The sequence below is a fragment of the Trachypithecus francoisi genome, unplaced genomic scaffold (assembly GCF_009764315.1).
Source record: "Trachypithecus francoisi isolate TF-2019V2 unplaced genomic scaffold, Tfra_2.0 Lachesis_group8, whole genome shotgun sequence".
Lineage (NCBI taxonomy): Eukaryota > Metazoa > Chordata > Mammalia > Primates > Cercopithecidae > Trachypithecus > Trachypithecus francoisi.
This window is the reverse complement of record NW_022681473.1, coordinates 47,129,892-47,142,856: the sequence shown is the minus strand read 5'-3', so window position 1 is coordinate 47,142,856 and position 12,965 is coordinate 47,129,892. Positions and strand designations below refer to the sequence as shown.

The 12,965-nt window shown below is 43.7% G+C and overlaps 1 protein-coding gene across 4 annotated transcripts in view; it reads right to left on the bottom strand.

Moving 5' to 3' along the window:
- SERGEF (secretion regulating guanine nucleotide exchange factor) overlaps positions 1-12,965 on the bottom strand; it is a 234,558-nt gene that overhangs the window by 167,510 nt on the left and 54,083 nt on the right. For all 4 annotated transcript variants that reach the window (XR_004436276.1, XM_033208197.1, XM_033208198.1 and 1 more), the window contains exon 9: positions 11,582-11,748. Coding sequence is in view for 3 of the 4 variants with exons in the window: in XM_033208197.1 (XP_033064088.1) it covers positions 11,582-11,748 (167 nt within the window). In the remaining variant the exon portion in view is untranslated. The remainder of the gene's footprint in view (positions 1-11,581; positions 11,749-12,965) is intronic.

The window sequence follows — 12,965 nt, the reverse complement described above, 5'->3', positions numbered from 1 at the left end:
GCAGTAGCACAATCTCAGCTAACTGCAACCTCCATTTCCCAGCTCAGCCTCCCGAGAAGCTAGGACTACAGGTACACATCACCATGCCTAATGTTTGTGTTTTTTGTAGAGACAGGGTTTTGCCATGTTGCCCAGGCTGGTTTCAAGTGATGCACCTGTCTCAGCCTCCCAAAGTGCTACAAGAAATTAGTTTTCTAAAAACCCATGTAAGAAAACTACAAACAAAACGTACATTTGTTTATTGCTTCATAGTTGATAAAATGCTTCCATATCCCTGACATCATTCTGACAACTTACAGAACTAAATCCAATAAGAAGTATTATATCTATTTGACAGATGCAAAATCTGAGACTCAGAGAAGTAAAAGCAGCTGTCCAAACATCAAGCCGCACTGTAGTCTCTTGATTCTTCCAAGTCCTTCCCCTATTTGTTGCTCCCTCGTGCAGACCCTATCCTCAAATGATATGCATGTTCCATGCAATTAATAAGAAATCTTACTAGTGGGGACCACAGTGAAATAAAACCACAGAGAAAAAACTCAAAAATTACTGAATCACCTTTTTGAAGCAAGGGACTTTCCTCACCCAGTCTTGGGAGTGCTGCTTACAGTGACACAAACATTTTGTTCAGTAGCCATGAGCAACCTTCCCTAGCCAGCTGGGTCTCCTGAAATGGTACATGGGGAGGCCCCTGTGGGAGCCACAGTAGCCTCCCAGCACCTGTGAGTGGGACCCCACTCTACCTCCTACTTTGCTTTCCACTTATATTTCTGGTTCCTCTGAAAAGCCAGAGGCTTCACAATTAATTATTGTAGCAGTTGCTCCTTTTGCAAAGATATCTCTGATTCCTTCCACTTCTGTTATCTATAGCCAGTCTCCCCAATCTTGGATGACACCAGACATTCAGCAAAAAGAGCTCTCTTCCAAATAGTAATCTTCAGATGCAGGAGGTGGCGGCCACCACTGGCAGTGTCCCCACAGACAGAACCACTACATCACAAAGGGAATTATGTAACCATACAAAGATTAATCTCTCCCTTCCAGTCACAATTCACCAGTCCCTCTAACAACTGGCTGGGGATCTTGGGGTTGTAAAGGCTGCATCCCAGGGGAATGGCCTGTTTTTGCTTTCTTGGAAGTGACAAGAGGAATGTTTCCTCTTTATCTACCTGAAGAGGTGCCTACCAGGCAAGGTCTCTGTGGTTCAGGGCATTTCAGGCAAAGAAGAGGCTGGAGCCAGATGGCAGTCATCTTTAGGGAAGATGGTGAACTACAGGGCTGGCTCCTAAGGCAGCTATCCAATATAAAGTACCCAGTGGAGCCTGGCAAAGAAAAGCTTAATTCAGGTCAGTGTAAACAACAAGGAGGTCCCATTGGTCAGAAGGCTTCCAAGCAAGAAGCTCCAAGGAACAGCAACCCTTGGAATCAAACAGATGGCCTTATATAGGGGAATAAGCCACTCAGAACAAAGTCCCAAACAGTAACTAAGGATCCAGGACACTGAGTCCAATCCCTGTGCAATGGGACTGGCAAAACCCATACCCTGCTCAGGGTAGGGTTTTTGTGCAAGTAGAAATGGCAGAGAGATCTAGCTGTCTGGATGTGGACAAAGCAGGAGGGAGAAAGTGTTTAGGAAAGGCAAAAGGGAGGTCAGGGCTCATCACATCCCAGAGCCAGGCCACCAACAGCCCAACAAATTCCAGGCCTAAACTCAAGGGCAGGGGAGGTGAAGGGAAAAGTGCTTCAGGGACAGCTGCCCAACAGAGCCAAGGAAGGTGGATAATGACACCACACAAAGAAAAACTCAATAGAGAAAGTAAGAAGAGGCATATTTGTAAGACTCGGTGGTAGGAATACCAAGATGATTATAAGACATCATCCTTGTTAGCTACTGAGAAATGGGTAGTAGTTGTCCAAGGAGCCAAAGGCAAAGGGAAGCAGAACCAGCATGCAAAGACCCAGAAGAATCAAAAAACATGAAGCATTATTGGCTAGGCATAAATAAACTGCAGAATACAGGGGAGACTGGTAGAAGGTAAGGCTGGGTATTTTGACAGAAGCTGGATCAAGAAGAGCTTCTTATGAAAATCCAGAGATTTTAGACTTCATTCAGGATGGGAAGCCATCAGAAAGTAAGGGCACACATTCAGCCCTATAACAATCATTTGCTCCGCACCTGCTGTGTGCTGGGTGCTATTCAAGGTGATGAGGAGGCAGTGGTGAACAAGGCCAGCAACAGTCCTGGAGCTTAGACTCTGATACCTCCATTCTTTGCAGACTGGCTGTGCAGATTATGGGTTGCGTGTTTCTCCCACCCATTGAGAACAGAGGCTGGGTCTTAATCTCCACCATATCCTAAATGCTTGGCTAAGTTTCTTCCATATAGAAAGTCGCTATCTAATAAGTGTTTATTATGGGAATAAAAGTTTTTTGTATTTTCTAAGAGTCTAAAGAAAAAGAGCATAGTGCAATCAGATTTCTATTTCAGTACCTCACTTTGGCAACTGGTTGTGAGCAACTGGGACGAAACCAAACTAGAGACAAGGGGTTACCAATTAAGAAGCTGTCACTCTATTAGGCACTAGATAATGAGAGTCCAAACTAGAGGAACAGTGGTAGAAATGGAGGTAGTTTTAGTCCCCTGACCAGCCAATTCATGTGCAGCTCATTCAGCCTTCACAGACCTAGAATCGCTCTCAGCAGACCACTGCAGCCTCCTTTAAACCCTCATTGCCTTCTATTTTCACTCTAAACTTCTGCATGATTTACTTTCACCCTGGGACAGCCCAGTTTTCAAGGTCAAATGCAACACAAGACAGCTGGTCAGCTCCAGGGTAACCCTGGGCAAAGCCTGGGGCAGTCGTACTTCTCCAGAGCATGGTAGTGACATATGAGGTCACTAGGACTTTAAATCAGTGCTGATGAATTTCCTCTGCTGTGGAGAAAAAAGCAAGCCAGAGATATCCTTGCTGTCAATGCTGATGGCTACCTCAATAGGAATTCATACTCTGATGCTACATGGAGATTGGCTGGATTATCAAGCATCTAGGCTCCACTATCTTCACTGGTTCTGGTTCTAAGAAGTGTTTATAAGATCCACGGTGGTTCTATGTAGCTTCTAAGATCTCAAGTGATTAAGACAAAACAGCAGCTGTGACCCATACTTTTAATAAAACCTGTACCTGAAGCAGCTCATGTGTCATGAACCTAAAAAACAACTTTTTTGTACATGTACAGCACTTTACAGTTTACAAAAGCCCTTATATATACTATCTGCATTTTTCTATAATCCCATGGGCAAGATAATGCAGATATTATTATGTGCACTTTGTGAATGAGAAAGCTAAGGCTTGGAAAGGTTCTGAATGACCCAAAATCAGATTGTACATACAGAGCAGAAAGTCCAACCCAAGTCATGCTCTATGTTCAAGACTCTGTCCATCAGACCTCCAACTCCAGCCAGCACGAGTTTACTACTATAAGCATGAATTAACTTACTGTCCCAATACTTACTGAGGCTATTCCTTTCCTTGTTGCTTTTCCTGATATGACATGGAGGCAGAGCCTGTAAAGGGCCACCAAGTCTCCATTAGACCTGATTACCAGCCAGTGATATCCAAAGCCAGAGCCCAGGGTCATACCCTGATCAGAACCGTCCAGAGAAGAAGCTGTTGGTATACAGGGCGAGCAATGAGAAAAATGAGGGGCCCAAGAGCCAGGTTCAAGTCCCTGTTCTGCTTTGTACTGCGATTTTGAGCAAGTGACAGCTTTCTTTCTCAACTTCAGTTTCCTCACCCCCAGAATAAGGACAACAGCATCTGCCCTTCCTGCCACTCAGTGGTCAGAGCCAATAATGGTGTCTTCCTTCTCCCATTTCCAGGCAGTCACCCAACAGTGCTGGAATAACCCATTACAGAGTAAAGTGAACTAGTCCCTCCCTGGTGGCCTCCCTGCTCTAACCTCATCACTCCAGCTGATAATTTGCCTTGCAATCTAACCAGGAAGATTTAAGCCAACCAACATGAGCTCTCACGCTTTTTTCAGCACAATTCTATTATTACTTTGTACCAAATCTTGCCCTAATTATACAAAGATAATTAAGATAATGCCTGTCCTCAAAGAACTTCAAGTTTGATTTAGAAATGGGCATGTTAATAATTACTACATTACTAATAAATACCACATTGCAGTATTGGGCAGCAAGTTTGACTTTTATTTGTGAATTCTTGGTGCCTGTGCATGGCCCACAGTAGGATACGGCAAACATCTGTTGAATAAATAAATAAAACTAACATAAAACCTGATGACAAAAGAGGTACACCGTTCAATGAAAGCATTCTCTTCTCCACCTCAAAACTTTTCTCTTCACATATCCCCTTATTTCTTTACTCCAGCACTGAAAGAAAGAACAAGTCTCCTTTCTTCTTGTCAGAACTGACCCCTTCACAGTGACCGCAATCCTCTGTCTCATCTTCTTGGGGGCCTTGCTCCAATTCTTCTCCCTTCCTCTTGCAACTTTACTGATTCAGTTTTCTTTCTCTCTCTAAATCTCTCTTTCAGCCTCCTGACACACTCTGGTTTCTCTATGCTTACAAAATAAACTGTAACCAATCTCTCTCTTCACGGTACTGGGCTTGTTTTCATCATCTTTGACCGGAATCTCCTGGAAGGGCTACTCACATCCACAGCCTCTATTTCTCATCACTCGCTCACTCATTTGCTGTGCTCCTGCTTTAGCTTCTACCTTCCCACTGAAGCTGCTCTCTCAAGTGCCACAGCCTCCCGGTCACCAAATTCAGTGGTCTTTACTCCATCCCCGACCTCCGTGACCTCCCTGTTGGCATTTCCTTGCCTTCTGTGACTCGGCAGGACCTGGCTTCCTTCTCTCTCTCCTGTCAATACTCAGTCTCTATCTGGCTGCTCTTCCTCTGCTTTCCTCTTCAAATCCTTGCCAAGATTCCCCGGTTACTTTACTTTTGCTCCCTTGAGCACTAATTTAACATCAAGGCTTCCAATTCAGGAAGGCTTTCCAGTCACAACTTCCCACCCCAGCCCCTACCCCCACCCAGCAGAACCCAACAAAACCACAGGGACTGAAAATGTAAGAACGAGAAGGTCACCAAGACACAGGGACAGGATCAACATATTTTCATTGCCAGACTCTCTTAAAGCCTTTGTCACATTCTGTTTGTCCCACAGTAAACTTAGCCCTGCTACGAACTCATAAGCTCCTAAGACAGAAACTGTTCCACCCTTCTCTGCTTCCACTACCCTAATGCTGTGTTCAGACAGACAGGCATACCTAAGCATCTGTTGGATTAAAGAAGAAAATCTGAAGGTGAACAGGCACGAAAGTACTCGGTAAACTGTGAAGTGCTAAAGGACTATGAGCCTCATCATCAGTAGCCTTTGCAAGAAACTTCAGGGCTGTTCTGAGCACAATACAGGCTCACAGCCTATCTGTGCTGGCTCTGCAGGGCATCTGATGACCAAATGCCTGAAAACATGGAAATGCGTATTCCTCAACTGGCCTGGGATTGAGAAGCACAGACTATGGGGAAGAAGAGAAGACGTGAAAACAGGCACATACCTCCAAAACCATTGCTGAAGCACAGACTATGGGGAAGAAGAGAAGACGTGAAAACAGGCACATACCTCCAAAACCATTGCTGAAGCACAGACTATGGGGAAGAAGAGAAGACGTGAAAACAGGCACATACCTCCAAAACCATTGCTTTCATTCATTTTTCACTTGGCCAGTAAACATTCACTAAGTACCCCCAAGGTGCCAGGTACTATTCTAGACACGGGGATCACATCTTTGAACAAGATAGACAAGGCCCTCGCTCTCTTGGATTTTCTATTTTAGTGAGAAAAGAGAGATGATAAATATAAATAAGAAAATAGTGGGTAGTAGTAAGTGCTTGTTTCACCATCTCTCTCAAACATGACAGCTCTTCCTCTCTTCTGAGTGTTCACAGGGACAAATCCGGTCCACCACTTTGAGGTTTGTTTTGTGTTATTTCTCCCCTGCTATGTCAGCAGCTACAGCACAGATGTGCTAGATTTTTAAATCTCCAATGAAACCATCTTTGGGTGAACAGTACTACCCATTTTAAGCACTGCTATCCCATTTCCAGGGGCCTTTAAAACACTGGACCCTGTTACAACTGAAAGGTTTGAGCTGCCTGGGCCCATGGTCTCAGAGACCTTATGCTTCTCTAGGAACAGCAATGATGCTGTGGGTTACTTACCAGAGAGCCACTTGGGAATGCTTTTTCAGGTTGTGTTCAATTCTGTCAGAGCCCTCCGGACTCAGCTGATTGCTGGTGGTAGATTTCTGTGTTATTTAGGGCACCAAAGTCCCACAGTCTTGACACAAACTTAAAATTAGAAATGCATTAAATATAGGAAAGGAGGAAGGTCATTCAGGAAAGGCAGTCTTCCGAGGGAGCTGTAGGACAAAGATGCCCTGGAAACTTCCAGGTTCATTAATGGGTTTTACACAAGCATTCAAGTGGTATTTCTCCTTCAGAAATAACACTGTGGAAAGTGTAGGGGCCTGGCTCAAACCTCAGCTAACACAGCTGAGTGAGTGACTCTGCAAACTAAAAATAGCTTCTTTCCCACTCATTCCGACAGATTGCACTTAGACCCTGTGCACAGGTTGATCCTCTAGCAGTTTTAGTCCCCTGCAAATGAGAGCTGATGGCATTTGGGCTTGACAATTACCCAATCTCTGGTTTAACTTTTGTTTATTTCCACATTTCCTGCTCCTGCTCCAATGGCACTGTATGCGCACACACATGCACGTGTATACTGAGTTCCCTGGCTGGGATTTGGTGCTCCTCAACCAAACGTGGGCAGAATTTAAACCAGGAACATGACTCAGGACTGTGGCTGCAGACTGAGCCCAAAGAAAGTCCTCAGAAACACTGGGAATCAGGCTGTTTGCCTTGGATCCTCTCCTAATTCCTAGCTAGCCTCTCTGGCCTCAGTTTCCAGAACAACAAAATGGGAATAACCATGCCTATTCTGGCCTATTTCACAGCATCATGCTGGGATCCAATGAGACAATGTATGTGAAGGTCATTTTCCTTCAGACAGTGATGGGACAGGCTAGGCAGGCAGCCAGACTGCAAAACTAGGTTCAGCCACTAGAATGGGTAGACATCCTGATTGCATTAGAAGTTAAAAGCGATCTAGACTCAATTTCAGTTTATGTTGTCCCTCAGCCTAATATCCTTCTACCTTTGCTAAACTCCTATGCATTTTTAAGAACCCAATTCAAATAACATTTCTTTTTTGTTAGTGTCTTCAGAATTAACGATTCCATCTTTACTGCTCCTTTGGCCTTTTGTACATACCTCTAATAGCACTTTTCACTCAATTACAGTAGATATTAACTTATGTACCTGGAAGTTCTTTGAGGGCAAAGACTGTGTATTTTTCATCCTTGTATCCACCTCTCCACCCCCTTCCACTGTATGGCCAACACTGGTGCATGATAGGTGTCAACCAATGTTTATGGAATGCGCAAGAACTCAAAAGTCAAGAAGGAGGTAAATGTCAGAGAGATCCAGGAGAGCATAAAAGGTGGGACAGCACACAAACAGTCAGTGGCGGGGATGGCGGGCAAGAAATTCAAGAAGGTAGTGTCACTGAGGTCAGTCTTAGGCAATAAGGGCACAGACACAGGGATGACAGTCAAAGCTGAACTGCAAGTTCTGGGAAGACCAGACAGGGATTTCATCTTGGAAACACGAAGAATTGAACAGGGAGCAGGAACATTCTATTGAGGTCCAGGGAATAAGGAACGGCGGCATCATACCAAGTCCTGCAACCTAAACTGGAATAGGAGGGCTTGGGGACAAGAAACAAGAGCAGAGAATAGAGCCAGGGCAAAGAATCGAGCAAGGCTAAAGTGGTACTGAAGAAGCCTGGGAAGTTATAGGTTAGTTAACATTCTCAGGAGTGCCAAAGTTGAGTTAGCAGCTAGGGATTAGAGACCTTAGCTATGAAACTGGCTTGGAAAGCAGAGAGCTGCTGGGGTATTCATCTGCAGTCAAGGAGCAAACAAACCTGTTCACACACATCCTGCCCTGTCATGTGCATGGTGGGATTAATCCAGATCACTGTACTACCCACTCTGGAATTTTCCAAGAATGCCTAGAGAGGCCCAATATCTAAGGTAAAACTGACAGTGAATGAAACACATAAGTTTTTACAACTGTAAGAACATTAAAGGAAGGCCTGCAAGGTCTAAAATCTCAAATAAAGTGTTTCTCCAGCTAGAGAGGAGACATGGCTCAGAAGAAAAGAATTGAGACATTTAGGGAATTACAGACCCTTATTCCCAGACTTCAAGCACCCAGCAAAGGGTTCCACCCAGGAAAGGGCACATAGAAAAAAGGACCTCAATTTTAGTTTATCTGTAGAGTATGTGACCTTCTTCAAGCACTTCAAATTAAAGACCCAGACTCACTGTTTATCTATTATGTGATCAGTAGGGGCCAGATGAGTTTACCCATTCCTAGCCTTAGTCTCCTTATTCATAATGCAGCAATTGTGACACCTGCACACAGGTTTATCATGAAGACAAAATAATATATGCAAAGCATTTAGCATATTGGCCTATAATAAGCACTAACTAACTTTGTGTTTCTTTGCTTTCTTTGGTTCCCAGGAAGGGATGGTTATACCACAGTCTAGCTGTCTACCTGTGTTTTCCTCTCCTGCTTGGCTGTCCTTCTGGACCCTTCTGTGCAGACATCCTATCTGAGACACCAGACAATTCACTCCTCCTCTTGCTTATCCCTTGGACATTAAAGGCAATTAAGAATTAAAGACAATTGGTCAGCTATGTGCCACACTCAGGTCCTCAAGGGTCAGGAAACATCAGCCTAGTCCAACGCTGTTCCTGTGCCTCCAGGTATCTCTGCACCTCTCTGGCCAAGCCCATGACCAGGTTTAGTGTAGCACCTAGTTTAGTGTAGCTCTTGTCTTCTCCAAGGTGAACCCACTCCTAGTAGCATATAGCTGCCTCCTGGACTGGCTCTCTCTTGGCCTCGAGCAAATATATGCCTAGCAGGCCAGACCTGGATATCCACAACTGGAGATAATTCCCAGACCCAATTTACCAGAGAGTAAGAGCCTGGAGTCTGAACCTGAAGTGAGACCAGAGAGTCTACACTCCAGCACCCCAGAGACTAGAGCTAGAAAAGAAGGAGCTCTAAAATGAAGCTGCCAGGGGGCTCAGGACTCAAGCCCACTCCTGATAAGCTACATAAAATTCCTATCAATGTCAGGCTCTTACACTAAATTTTGTACTGGCCATGTCTGTCACAGTGCTGCATACTGTGGCTACCACATGGCATTAAAAAACTTCAAAGGGTAAGAAGAGAATGGAATCAACAGTTTCTGAGTACCTACTAAGTCAAGAACTTTGCATGTTATCCTTACCAATACCAATACCTTAGGTATTATGACACAGGGTATACTCATCTTGCCAATAGAACTAGAGACTCGGAAAAATCTAAGAATCCTCTATTCCTCCACTACTGTGCAACCTGACCACAAAGTCTTAAATGATCTGGGAAAGACAAAGAAAAACTAGAGTCTAAAGCACTATTTAACAGGCTCTCAGCACCTTAGCTCACTAAGGAGACAACACTAGTTTAAATACTGCATTGCCTTATTTACTACTGGTAGAGCCAACTTCTGCCAAACACAATCTGGAGAAATATATCAAAAGTCATAAAGATGCTCCTGACCTTTGCCCTTGTCATTGCATCCCTAAGATCATATCTTAAGGAAACAGTTCAACAGAGATTCACTAGTGGTGGAAAAAAAAAGGATGATCTAAATGTCCAATATCCAAAGAATGGTTTGAGAAATCCCAGAACCTTCTAATCATGTAATGTTTACTGTATAGCCATTTTAAATGTTCATTTTAAAGACCAAGAGGGAAAAAAGCAAAGCATCTGTGATAAATAAAATAAAGATTGAAAACAAAACATCATAAATGTTATGGGTACAACTTGTAGAAGTATGGACATGTGTATACACAAAAAGGAATGTAGCTGTTTTAGGGTGGTAAGATCATGGAAATCTTCCATAATACTAAGTGGTTTCATTATTATTACATGTAAAATTGTCTTTGTGGTATTGTTTAGTACCTTTTCAACCCAAGAGAAAGAGAGAGAAAAAAAGACAGACACATTTAACCCAGCACTAAGAAAAGGCCCAGGAAGACCAGAGCTGGGATGTGAAAGCAGAAACTGAGAAGCGTCCTACATACCCGGAAGGAGGAGGCCAGGCAGGGCCCTGGGGAAGGGAAGCCCTCTAGGTATGAAGAGGGTTGTCATTAGTCTGATGCTAATTACAGAAGTCTCACTAGCTTATTAATTTTTTTGACAGACTCTGAATGAAGACTGAATTCCTTCATTAAGCCAACTTGGGTTCAGAGGCACATTTCCTGTGTGGCCATCCTCATTCCTCTAAAAAATCTAGCCTTTTCTTTTCTTTAAGGGTAACAGTAAAGTAAAATTTAGTAACAGAAACACACACCCTGGAGAAATTAAGATTCCTGCCTTAAATGTAGAAATTCAAACCACTTCAGAAAATCAAAGGGGTTTGAATAAGCAACTGAACTGCAGTGCTTTCTGGACTGGGAAAAATAAACACAAGTATAAAATATTTAGCTCAGTATTAAACGGCCCCTTGATCAGGTTCCAGCCCATCTTTCTGATATTACCTCATAATTGACCCTCCAGATACCCAATGCTCCCGCCAAACTGAACCACCAAGTGATCCCCAAAATAGTTTCCTCCCTTTCCTACCCCCATGACTCTGTTCAAGCTGTTGTGCACACTTAAAATTTCTGTCTTACAACTGCTTGCTCAAGTCTGACCCATCTTCCAAAGCACAGATGAAAGCATCAAAGCCTTGTCATTGTCCTGGTTTTTGGTTTTGTTTTGTTTTTTTCGGTTTTTTTTCGAGACAGAGTCTTGCTCTGTCGCCCAGGCTGGAGTGCAATGGCGCGATCTCAGCTCACTGCAACCTCTGCCTCCCAGGTTCAAGCAACTCTCCTGCCTCAGCCTCCCAAGTAGCTGGGACTACAGGCATGTGCCACCATGCCCAGCTAATTTTTGTATTGTTCGTAGAGATGGGGTTTCACCATGTTAGCCAGGCTAGTCTCGAATTCCTGACATCAGGCAGTTCACCCACCTTGGCCTCCCAAAGTGCTGGGATTACAGGCGTGAGCCACTGTGCCTGGCCAGCCTTGTCATTTTCGGAGCCTAGGCCAATCCCTGTACCCTGAATTCATTTCTTGCTCTTCACAGTAGATCCAAAGTACTTTGAACCTCCAAGGAACTACACAGAGTCTGCCTTGCAGTACAGTTATCTGGGTAACTGACTTTTGACCACATTAAAGCACGAGCTCCTTGGAGTAAGGACCTCTTCAGATTCCTACATGGAACCTATCCATAATGCCTGGCACACAGTAGGCCCTCAGTAAATGCTTCACTGAAAGACAAGAAAAAGGGACACATTACATCTGTGTGAAGTCACTTCCTACCTCAGTTGCTCCAGTTAAGCAATGCAGAGATGAAGGCACGCTGTTCGGTAGTCTTGAACAGGGGAGGAATGAATCTTGCTTTTCTAGTTTCCAGCCTTCGTAAGTCTCCAACTTCCTCCCTAGTTGACCATAGTCTGCTCGGCCCCAGGTAAACACCTTGCCAGTTTCTAAAAACAAACATTATTTGAATTAAGACTACATTCCACAGCTGTGCTCTCATGGGTAGGCAATGAATTACAAGAGAAAGTGTGACACTGATTTTAGTACCAGCTACCAGGAGCCTTCCTAGCTTCCTGTAAAGAAGGCACACGCACTCATATTTTTACAGATGTGGAAACAAAGGTTCAGAGAGGTTAAATGACTTGCCCAAGATCAAACAAGCTGTAAGTACCAGAGCTGGATTCAAGCAGATTCATTCTAAAGTTTCTGTTCTTGCATGTTATATAGATATGGATATGACTATGGATATAACTTCAACCATGCTTTATGGCTTTCCATTCTCTCCCTTCCCCACACACTCCTTGTGCTTTGCCCAGATGCCTGCTCTCAGGCTCTCCTCTCCCCCACCCAACCTAGGGCCCCATTTAGCCACCTTGAAGTTCTCCACTCCACAATCTCTTAGGGCCTAGCTCAACGAATGGCCAGTTTCATTTGCTTTCCCCTCCTTATAACATAAGGGGACCTTTCGGAATCTATGCTCTTACCAAAGGAGCAATTCTAACAATCCTAAGGCAAGTGTTTATGTGTGCTAGAGGGAAGGGAGTGAGAGAAGAAAAAAAAATGGCAAAACCATTTGGAGCCAGAAAAGCATTTAGTCCCCCAGATGCACCACATGGGAAGCTGGCCAGTGCTAAAAATGACAAAAGAAAACGAGATTTGCAAAAGGAGAAATGGACTTTCTTCTCCCAGATAAGAGAAAATTCACCAAATTCATTCAGTTGTACCAAGTGCCACATTTGTTATTTCAACACAAATGCAAAATCTGATGAGGCATAGATTATTAACAGATTCTCTGCAATAAATATGCATAACCATGTGCGTTGTATAAATTCTTTATACATGTTTATTTTAACAAAGAAAAACTTTGCTTTAGAGACAAAACACAGAGCAATGCATATTAAATTCTAGACAAATCTACTACTGCATACTTTGTGTTTGGTATCAAAGCTTCATCTGGCCCCACATTCAACATATGGTTTATAGTGTCAGCTAAAAAACAACCATAGATTCATGGGGAAATGTCAGAATATTGCAGTGATACAAGGCTCTGCAGGGAAACAGTTCTCAGCATCAGCCTGCTAGCAGACACTAAGGTAGATACCAAGCAGTTTACAGGAATCTGACTTTTGGGCTTCCTCAAAGAGGAAACAAAGTCTGTGTAGCT